This window comes from Trachymyrmex cornetzi, unplaced genomic scaffold (genome assembly GCF_001594075.2).
Source record: "Trachymyrmex cornetzi isolate Tcor2-1 unplaced genomic scaffold, Tcor1.1 scaffold722, whole genome shotgun sequence".
NCBI lineage: Eukaryota > Metazoa > Arthropoda > Insecta > Hymenoptera > Formicidae > Trachymyrmex > Trachymyrmex cornetzi.
Window position 1 is genome coordinate 36,976 of NW_017300051.1, and position 11,222 is coordinate 48,197.

The 11,222-nt window shown below is 35.8% G+C and overlaps 1 protein-coding gene and 1 pseudogene across 2 annotated transcripts in view; one reads left to right on the top strand and one right to left on the bottom strand.

Moving 5' to 3' along the window:
* The window catches only part of LOC108767723 (uncharacterized), a 4,417-nt pseudogene extending 1,915 nt beyond the window's left edge, over window positions 1-2,502 (top strand).
* A 4,717-nt stretch (window positions 2,503-7,219) lies between these two features.
* Window positions 7,220-11,222, bottom strand: part of LOC108767725 (uncharacterized) — an 8,645-nt gene continuing 4,642 nt past the window's right edge. Inside the window, exons 2-3 of one of the 2 annotated variants that reach the window (XM_018517729.1) lie at window positions 8,388-10,713; window positions 7,220-8,273 (exon numbers count right to left, since the gene is read on the bottom strand). In XM_018517729.1, the coding sequence (XP_018373231.1) occupies window positions 7,828-8,273; window positions 8,388-10,113 (2,172 nt within the window). In that variant the 5' untranslated portion in view covers window positions 10,114-10,713 and the 3' untranslated portion in view covers window positions 7,220-7,827. Of the gene's footprint in view, window positions 10,714-11,222 lie in introns of both variants that reach the window. The other variant, XM_018517728.1, reaches the window with a different exon arrangement.

Genomic DNA, 11,222 nt, shown 5'->3' on the forward strand with positions numbered 1-11,222 from the left:
CACAAAACGCGGAACGAAAAATCGCGATATCTTCTAAACCATTAGTCCTAGCGCTTAAAATGATAATAACTTTCGATAGAACTCTTGGGGTGCTATCCAGAACTGTCAACAGAATTACCGTAGTGTTAAAAAATTGTTTGTCCCTCAGATGTGAGAGAATCAGACATTGAAAAAATTGCGATATCTCTTAAACCGTTGGTCCTAGCGCTTCGAGCATTAATAACTTTCGTTAAAATTCGTGGGGTGCTACCCAGAACTGTCATTAGAATTGCCAGAATTTAAAAAAAATTTTAACCCTCGGGTGTTAGAAATTTTTCGATGTGAAGACATAGCCAGTGACGAGAATTCTGATCTTCTTCTTTCAGAACATCATTTAAGATCGGTGAATGATGTTATCAAAGTATCATCGATTGAAGATCCTACTTATGAGGAAGAGATCTATGAGGAAACACTTTTGGACAATTTCAATGAAAATCCCAATGGATGGATGGAATGGGCGAAATCCATTTATGAATCAGCAGAGGCTATTGCAGCGAAATCTGTCTCAGGTTCTGTAGTAAATGCGTTCTATAATTCACAACTTGCATTAAAATTAAAAAATCTAATTTTCTACTTACCTTTGTGGACAGGTATGGCGCGCTCTCACTTTCGTTGTGATAAAATAGTGGCTACGTCCTCAGCTGTCGAAGCTTCATTCGCAGACCTGAAACACAGGTTATTTAAGGAGGTTGTAAGGCAAATGCAATATGTTAAGAACTACTAGAAAAAATTACAGACTATTCTAAATTTAATTTAATAATAATACAAAAAAATAGAAACAATGACCATCTGGATCAAAAGTTATTTAAATAAGTAGTAATATTTTTTTAATTTGTACTCTAATATAAATATATGAAAATGTATTATAAAATAATGATAAAAATCTCAATTTTTTATATAAATACTCTAGGAATTCAACAATATTTTTGTAAAGTTATCTTGAGATGCAGACATTAATTGTTCAATAAATAAATAAAATTTGTTATTTGTTATAAACTAATGGTGAATCTCAATGAAACTTTGCATAAGTTATGTTTAGTACTTAATATATGTATATAAAAACATTTAGATTTTTCTTATTATTTTAACAATTTTTGTTTATAACAATATATATATATATAAAACTAATAACAAATAAAATAAGTAACCTATAAAAATGTGTTGCTTAATAAAACCAGAATGTTATGAACACAACTTTCACATGTATGTAGTTTGTTTAAAGCGAAAATATTAATATATGTGTTTTATGCCCTTACAACCTCCTTAAAGACGAATTACCAATGCGAATGGATAAATTCATCGTCAAGCATATCGATTTCTTGCAAGGTAAGACTTTAAAAGGGGTTAAGGTAAGACTTTAGGTAAGTTAAAGGTAAGACTTTATTAGCGTTGGCCAACGAAAGTACAGCATGCAAAGAACAGGATACAAAGAATAGTAAAGGAAATATGTGGGATGTCGTAGAGTATTGGCGAGGTTTAACCGTTAAAAGAGAATCGAATGTCGATGAAATTGATGCAAAAGTAACTAAAAAACGAAAATTAAATAAAAAACTTACCTTGACGATTGTCCAGATTGGGACAATATGAAGACCTTAGAACGGATTACTCTGCCGGTATTAAAAAACGGCAGCTTGCTTAAAGCATCCCAATGCGATGATAATTTTATCGTGGTTCGCGAAACATGTGCATTTGATTCGTTAACGCAAATAATAACCAACGCAGTAGTAATCAACGAAACTTATACTATTAATGATCAAAACGTATTTTTGTAATTTCGCTAAAAATATTTCAATGATAAATAGTACTAACATTACAAGAAATATTTATCAAAAACGCATGAAAATCCTTAATAGTATACCAATATTTGAAATTACACCTTACCGAACAAATGTAACGAATCTAAATGCCAATTGCAATGTTGCGCATCTAGCGGAACATTTATTTGTAAATTTTCCGAGTTTAATTACAAATAAAAAGTGTCAGCGTTGCAATCATGAACATTTGCGAAAAATTCCAGTGATAAGTATTAATATTAACATCATTTTACAAAACGGTCTTTCGGCACTGCGAAACGCTATACTGGACACTAATCACGATAAAGCCTCAACATGCAAGAAGTGCCACGAAAGTGTTCTCGAAAAGTATACTTTTCAATCGCATTTGCTTGTAGATTGCAGTATCTTTACGGATGGACAATATGCTACTTCCATTGGTATCGAGAAAAAGAGTGCGGCACTTGGATCAATACCCAAAAAATTGAATATGGATGATAAAAATTATATTACAGCTGGAGCAGTATTATACCATCAATACGCCAGCGATAAAAATAACGGGCATTATACAGCATTCGTATATGATACCACTCAATGGTATCTATATGATATGATAACTAAACGCAAAATAGCATCAGGTGATGAAGAAGTAGTACCACATTTAATCGTATATACAATGATAGCTACATAGAATTGCAACTAAACAAAGACTATTAAAAACATTTTTAACAAATTCTGTACTTTAAGTATATAAAGTTTGTTAAAATTGTCTTTACTAGTTAGCAATCAATGATTTCAATCACATTAACCGAAATCACAATCCATCAGACACATTCGATCACGGCAAAAAAACACGCGCACGCACGCACGCACACACACACGCGCACACACACACACACACACGAGATCAGATTCCTGCCACGTCCACGCCATTGATTCCGCGTTAACGCCGAGAGCAGGACACACACAAACACACACAAGCGACAAAAATTCACATAAAAACGTGGGGTCCATGAAAACTAGCGCAAAGAAAAAATACGGCGACAATTGTAGTACGTTCGATAGAAAATCTTTCATACAGATAAAAAGTATGTCGATTTTGGCATTTCTTATGACAGTTCTGGGTAGTACCCCACGAGTTCTAACAAAAGTTATTGCTCGAAGCGCTAGGACCAACGGTTTAAAAAATATCGCAATTTTTCGTTGTCACATCGAAAAATTTCTAACACCCAAGGGTTAAAATTTTTTTAAAGTTCTGGCAATTCTAATGACAGTTGTGGGTAGCACTCCACGAGTTCTAACGAAAGTTATTAATGCTCGAAGCGCTAGGACCAACGGTTTAAGAGATATCGCAATTTTTTCAATGTCTGATTCTCTCACATCTGAGGGACAAAAAAATTTTCAACACTACGGTAATTCTGTTGACAGTTCTGGATAGCACCCCAAGAATTCTACCGAAAGTTATTATCATTTTAAGCGCTAGGACTAATGGTTTAGAAGATATCGCGATTTTTCGTTCCGCGTTTTGTGAAGTTAGCACCCCAAATTTTTAATTTTTTTTTTTATATCAATTCGCCGGAACTATTCTTAATTTTGGGTAGGAACTCCAGAACTCTTCGGGGTGCATTCGGAACTGTGATCAAAATTTCATTTTTTGTAAAATGAGGTGCCAACTTCACAGAGGTAATACTTCCTCTAGATCTGTTATCACTGACCACAGATTGGAGAACAATCATGATTTCGATTGGAATAATGTTGATGTTCTTGATTGCAAGAATTTTATTATTAGGTGTTAAACTTAATTCCCATCGTTTTTTCGTCTCGAAAATCGATTTGTTTCGAAGGGAAGATAAATGAATACCTTAGTCAAAGTAATTTCCTCCATTTTTTACTATTTTTTCCCATCTCTCCGGCAACAGGGCAATCCCACGACGGTAGAACGCGGTATCTTTCGAGGCGATCCATTCATCCACCCATTTTTGGACTTCGTTGTAACTGGAGAAGTGTGTGTCCGTAAGTGCGTGTTGCATCGATCGGAAGAGATGATAATCCGACGGTGCCAAGTCTGAAGAGTACGCTGGGTGCGGCAGAACTTCCCATTCAAGCTCTCGAAGTGTCTGCTTCACGCTTTTCGCGACATGCGATCGAGCGTTATCGTGCAACAAAATGACTTTGCGTCGATTGTTGGCTACGGATGATCTTTTTTGCATCAATTCGTCACTCAATCGGCCTTTGGAGTAACAATTTAACTGTTTCGAAACAATTTAACTGTTTCGACAACTCTAAAAGCGTTTGAGCTGGATTCTCATCAAGCAATTCTTGCAACTCGACATCTTCAAATTTTTTCGGCTGTCCTGGAAGTTCTTTGTCTCTCACATCAAAATCACCGTTTCGGAAGCGTTCAAACCAAACTCTACATGTTCTTTCTGATGGAGTTTCATCACCATACACTTCGGATAATAAGCGATGCGCTTCAGCTGCGGTTTTCTTGAGGTCGAAGTAGTGAAGAAGCACATGTCGGAAAAACAGCTTATCGCGATTCATTTTCAATCGATTGGAAAATCTCTTTGGCGTCGAGAAATCTAACCTGTGAGGATTGAATCACTCTTTCAGCGATGTCTTAACTACAAAAGACATATGACTTCGTCAAAACTCGCCAGCGTTGGGGCCAGCACCCTCTAGTAGCGAGCGGCAGGAATTAAGTTTAACACCTAATATATCTTTCCTTTATCCTCTTCACTCCCTCCTTCTCCTTCCATCCCCATATTTCCACTCCATTTCAACTCATTATCGCCCAAATTAATGCATTAAATAATCAAATTCTCTTTTTCCAGTCCTTTCCAAATCTCTTCTTCCCTCCACCACACTTGTCCCAACAATGCCGCTGCCTTCCCCACCCTTTCCTTCACATGCCCTTCCTTCCTGCCATTCTTCTGCAACGTATAACTTAGATATTTAAATTTTCCTACCTCCTCTATCCCCTTTCTTTTCCATCTCCAATCCACCTTATTACTCCTTTCCCTTCCCTTCCTAAATCTCACTATTTTTGTCTTTACCTTATTCAATTTTAATCCCTTCCTGTTCACATAGCCCTCTAATCTCAGTATTAGCTCCTCATGCTTCCCTCCGCTAGTAACACTATGCCATCCGCGTATGCCAACCTATATACCTTCCTAACCCCCAAATTTACCTCCCCCCATTTTACCTTTCCCATCTCCTCCTCCAGGTCCACCGTTATTACATTGAATAACAGCGGACTCAGTGGTCACCCCTGTCTTACCCTCCAAAAACTTTCTCCTAATTCCCCCACCCCTGTTCTCACTTTACTCTTTGTTTCTCTTTATAGCTCCCCCACCTTTTCTACCAGCCCTTCCCTTATCCCTCTCTGCCGTAGTGCTTCTATCAATATTCCCCTATCCACCGAATCAAATGCCGCTTTCAAGTCCACAAATATAACTATCAGTTTTCCCCCTTTTTTCTTTACCTGCCTATTTATTAGAAAATTCAACACATATATGTTATCCAACGTCCTCAACCCCTTTCTGAAACCCGTCTGATTCGGTGAAATTAACCTCTTCCCCTCCACCTCCTCCCTCAACGCTGCCGTATACCTTATATAATGACGGCATTATATCGACACCCCCCTATAGTCCCTTATCTCCTCTCCCTGTCCTTTTTCCTAACCGGTACCATCGCTCTCTCCTTCCATTCCTCTGGCCATCCCCCCCCCTTTCCAAACCTCATTACGCACTCTCCACACCCATTCCTCCATCCCCTCCCCCCCAATATTTCCATACCTTATTCGGAATCCCGTCTAACCCCATTGCCTTTCCATCCTTCAAGTTTCTGGTCACCTTCCTCATCTCCTCTCTACTTAGCTCCCTCTCCATCCCCTGTCTCTCCCTTCCCCTTTCTCCCTTTACCACTCTCCCTTCCACCCCCTCCCCAACAAATCCTTGAAATATTCCTCCCACTGCCTCATCCCTATCTCCTTATTTATCCCTTTTCATCTTTTCTTTTTCCTGTTTACTATTTCCCACATCGCCTCTCACTGTTCGCTCCCTCCACTTTCCTTTCCCATCTCTCATTCTCCTTTTTTTCTTTGCCTCACACAGCTCCTTATATTCCCTTTTTTCTTTCCTGTATTCCTGCCCCCCTCCCCCATTATCTTTCCTCCACTCCCTTAATACCCTTCTTACTCCCTCCTTTTCTCTACATTCCCTATCCCACCATCCCATTCCCTTCCTTTTCTTATCCCTCTCCTTTTCTATCTTTCCCAAAACTTCCATATTCTTCCTTCCATTTACTTCATACTCTCGTTCCCCTTCCCCTTCTTCCATACTACGTCCACCAACATTTCCCTAAATACAACCCTACCTTCCTATCAAATTTCATCAAAATTGAAGAACCTTTTAGATTTCCATAACATCTCCATCCGCCATATTGGTTCAGCCATTTTGAATTTCCAAATTTTGAACACGAATTCGAAACGAGCAACCCCTAAAACTTCATGATACCAATTTTCTCCGAAATCGGAGAACATTTAGGATTTCTGTAACATTTCCGTCAGCCATATTGGTTCAGCCATTTTGAATTTCAAAATTTACAAATTTTCACCGAAATCGAAGAACATTTAAAATTTCGGTAATATTTCCGTCCGCCATATTGGTTCAGCCATTTTAAATTTCGAAATTTTTATCACGATTTCGGAACGAGCGATCCCTAAAACCCCCGAATACGAAGCCACATTGAAATCGGAGTACTCCAACATCCCTTTGAAAAGAGGCTTCAAAAAAACGTGACATGCCAATTTTAATATAAGAAAAACTTTTATTAAAAAATATTTCTAGTCAATTAAAAATAGTGCGATCTATTAAATAATTACAAAGATAATAAAGGATTACAGTAACGATAAAAACAGCTGAATTCGTTACTGTAAAAAGCATTACTGTAAAAACGTAACATCGTTACCGCTACAAATACAAAAAACTAATGTCATCGAAAAAAAGTAACGAAAACGGTAATGATGTTATAAGTAACGCGTTACTTGTAATGACGTTACAAGTAACGCGTTACTTTCCTGATATAACTTACGTTACATATATACATCACGTATATGTACAATAAGAGCAAAGAATTTATTTCATAAAAAAAAAATTCTTCAATAGTAATCTATCGTATATAACTTTTACAAATTTATATTCGACAAACATATTTATATTTTATAGACATTTTAATAATCTAACACTTAACATAAGTAATAATAATAACTGTATAAAAGAATAAATAGACCGATACAGGAATAACACAATTAAGTAGAAAAATGTCTTATTCGCCCATTCGGCCTAGCTAGATCTATTTTTAACAATATTAAAAATTAACAATTAAAATTGAAAAAAGCTCCGAAGATTAAATCAATAAAGGAGTATAAAGTGAGATGAGAACCGACAACAGTTGTACGTGTGTAATCAAAAATAATATTATATGTCACTCACCAATTACAGACGTTTCAACCATAAAAATAGGTCCTCTTCAGTGCAACAATAAAATTATTGAAGAGTCAAATTGATACGTTATAAAACAATAGGCGAATGCTGTCAGTGAATCATCGTTAGACTGTTGTCCGAAATTAAGAACTTCATTATCGTCTGTTGTACTTAGCTGGTTATCCAAATAAGAATTCAGTCATTTAAATTGTACTCAGCATAACAATGATCCGTTATAACGCGATGTAATTATAACTATGTCTTGAGTGTGTAAATTTTCGTAATTGTGTTATTCATATATGATCTAATATCATTTGTTGTATATTTCACGCGCTTGTAACAAACATTTCCTTAATGTATACTAGTTACAACATACAACTATAACAATTATGCGTGCTTTCCAGCAAGCGACACAGTGTGACACAGTGATCATTTCATCTTTGTTTAACATTGACAAACGGTAAGGATGTAATGATTCATTGTATTACACTGTGTCGTCTGTGTCGCTTAGAAAGCATATCAGTAGTCATTTATAATACAGTCTCACATAACGCAGACTCTTTAGTAGCACTAGCATATAATTTATCTGACGACATAAGTGACAAATGTTTTTCTTCGATCGTCATATTCATTGATGTTTCTCCTCTTGCTTTCAATGCAGATTTAAAAACGCAAATGGCATTAACCGAAGCCGCTGAAAGTTTGTTGCGTTTTTTCGAAGTTAAATCATACACGATGGAAACCATTGTCTTCGGATCGCTGTTAGAATTGGGAAGTGATCGAATAGCATTTAGAATGTTTATTAGATTTGGATATTTGGCCATATTATTTGGATAAGAAGATCGTAAAATTTTTTTCCACATATTGTCGAAATTTAATTTAGAGAGACTTTGTTTCTCATTTGTTGTAAAATCTGATGACAGTGCAACCCATTCCTTTTTTAAACCGTCTTCGTCGAAACCGCCAATTGTTTGAGCTACAAAAGAAACATCGGCGAATGATGTTTTTCTATCATTATTGAATAAATGTAAGGAAGGTTTAAAAACTTGTAATTTTGATAAAAACACATTGTCCACAGGCAACGTTTTACGAATGTTTTCTGCAGCAGTTACATAAAACTTTAAGCAGTTTTTTCGAATTGTTTCAACTTCGTCTTCGTGCCCATGCTCCATTAATTTCTGAAGATATTTTTCACATTCTAATCCCAATATAATTTGATGCAGACCTTTTTGATTTTCCTGTAAAGATAATACTACATTTTTAGAGAAAGGTTTTAAATGCTTCTCTTTTAAAAAATTTTGGCAGATTTGAAAAAAAAAGTTGAAAGATTTGGGCTGCAAAATATGTATTCTCGTATCTAATGCTTGAAAAAATATATTGAATTTGTTGAAGAAATTTAATGTGTACTCTAAGAACAGAAAATAAGCTTTTAACTCTATATTATCCATCATAGACAACAGACATTCTTCAGCTCTTGTTTTCTCATTCACAGATATTTGATTAAGAAAATGTTTAATTGTGTCCCAAGATTCCAAAAGTTTTTTTACACATAAGTAGTGAGAACGCCAACGTGTATCATTTAATCGTGACAGTCTATTATTATTTTCTTGGAAATATTCACAAAATTCAGAAAAAACAGATGAACATTTTGGACTACAGTTAATATAATCGCCAATTTTTGTAATAAATTCCTCGCAAGCTATGGGTATTTCATTGCATGCAGCATGAGCTGCTAACATGGTAGCATAACAGGGACAGGAAAATGTTAACAAATGCGGGCATTCTTCTTCTAATTTCTCTTTGAATAATAAATGTTTCCCTGTCATGGTAGACGCACTGTCACACGACAAGGCGACAATATTTAAAAACAATATCTGTAACTTCCACATTTCGCATTTAAATGCAAGGAACAATTTTTCCGCATTGGAATCTTTGGCATCAATGTCAATTAGTTTAACTAGTTGTGATCGAATGTCTAGTGTGTCCGGATCAACATAACGAACGAGAAAAGTCATCCATTTCTCATTGTCAGACGTTTCATTGATGAATATCGTAAACTTTGTGTTCTGAATTTTATTGACCACACGTTCCGTCTCGATTGGGCACAAAACATTTGTAATGATGTTTTTACATTTCGTACGACCCATGCTCATGGCTTTCAATACGTTAGGATCTTCTCCTACATGTCGGAAGAAACTAAGAATTTCTTTTGCATTTTGGTGGGGAATATTTTTATCGGCAATGAACGCGGCAAATCTAATTTCTGCAGATTTTTTACGCTCTTCAAACGACGAAAGCAATTCAGTTTGCGTAGCCCGATTATGCGTAGCCTGTGTGTCGTCATTCGATTGCAAGACGTTATTCGATTGACTTACTTCAATAGAATTAGTTTTATCTTTATTTATATGTGCTTTGGATTTTGAATGACGAATGATTTGCGATAAACCACCAGCAGCAGATTTGTCACACATTAAACAAAAAAATAAACTTGGATCGTGTGGCACTTCGCGTAACCAGCTTTTAAATTCCGCTCTATCCAACCATTTCTGTTGAAATACGGATCTACGACATTTTTTTTCTAAGAAACTATCATCATCGCTACAATCTTTATTACTATTATTTTTATGATGCGCAGACTCCGCGTGCCTCGAGATATGTGTTGAACCGCACGAAAAACTTTTATCGCATATAGTGCAATGATAAAGGGTATTATCAGAAAGTACTTCTCGTATCCACGACTTATACCGCACATCCGAGAGCCAAGCTACTGAAAACGTTCGCTTAGGTTTCTTGGTCAATTTAACACTCGATTCCATATCGATTATCAAAAAATGAAAAAATTGAGAAATACAATAACATTAATAAATCGTTATTGTAAGAATAATGTGCCCATCAAATCAGCAAACAGAGGTCGATAAAGACAAGACAATCCGAAGAATAGATATCATTTATGACTGATAAATAACATCTACTGATCGTGTAATAATTGTGAGAAAATACTTATTATAACACTTAGTAGATGTACTTATATCTAAAGTATACGATGCGGGTCTCTTACTTAATACAATATGTAAAAACTATCCAACGTGAGTCCGACTCCGAGAAAGAGAGAAAGAAAGATAGCCGTCTCTGATGAGAAATCGCTATGTCTCTGGTGTTCGCTTAGGAGTTCAAACTGTCAACTATGTTGCAAATCCGCATCAGCAGCGAAAGCGTTCCTCAAAAACTTTCAAGCCACAGGTCCCCCGAAAGGTTCCTTCAGTTATAAATTCAGCTTCCTTTCCTTTGCAGAAACGAATTCTAGGATTTTCCTCTGATGTATCCGATATGCAGTCGATGGGGAGATATAAGATCACTTTATCAGGCTTATTTTCTTGATGCCTTAGGATCATGCAGCTTTATTGGCGTCCGCTCTCCTGTTATTTAAACATAAAGACAATGTTTTTATAATTGAGTTAAATAGACCAGATGGCCAAACTTGAAAAGACAGATTTTGAGCAAAGTCTACTACAAAGAGTTGCTCCAAAAATACAAGTTTTTTTTCGCCTAATTTGTAACCTTCGAAATTTTAATCGAATTGTATGCCAAATAATGCTATAATGGAACATTAATCTCAGAAAAATCTTAAGTTGAGCGTTTCAGAAAACAAAAAGTCAATTAAAATGGGTTGAAAAAGATTTATTTCAACGTTCGCGAATGCATACTTCTGAAAATTTGAATTAATCTCAATACTTAAGGTTTTTTTACTCATTTATAGAAATTGCATGAAGCACATTTTCTATCCCTTTCAATCAAAAAATAAATTCAGTTTTTAAAGGCAAATCGTGAGTAATGTTCAATTTAAAATTCTAAATAGAAAATGCGGTTTTTTTACCCAAATAAATTCAATTAAGAGGATGCTGGGAGGGACCCAATTATCGACATT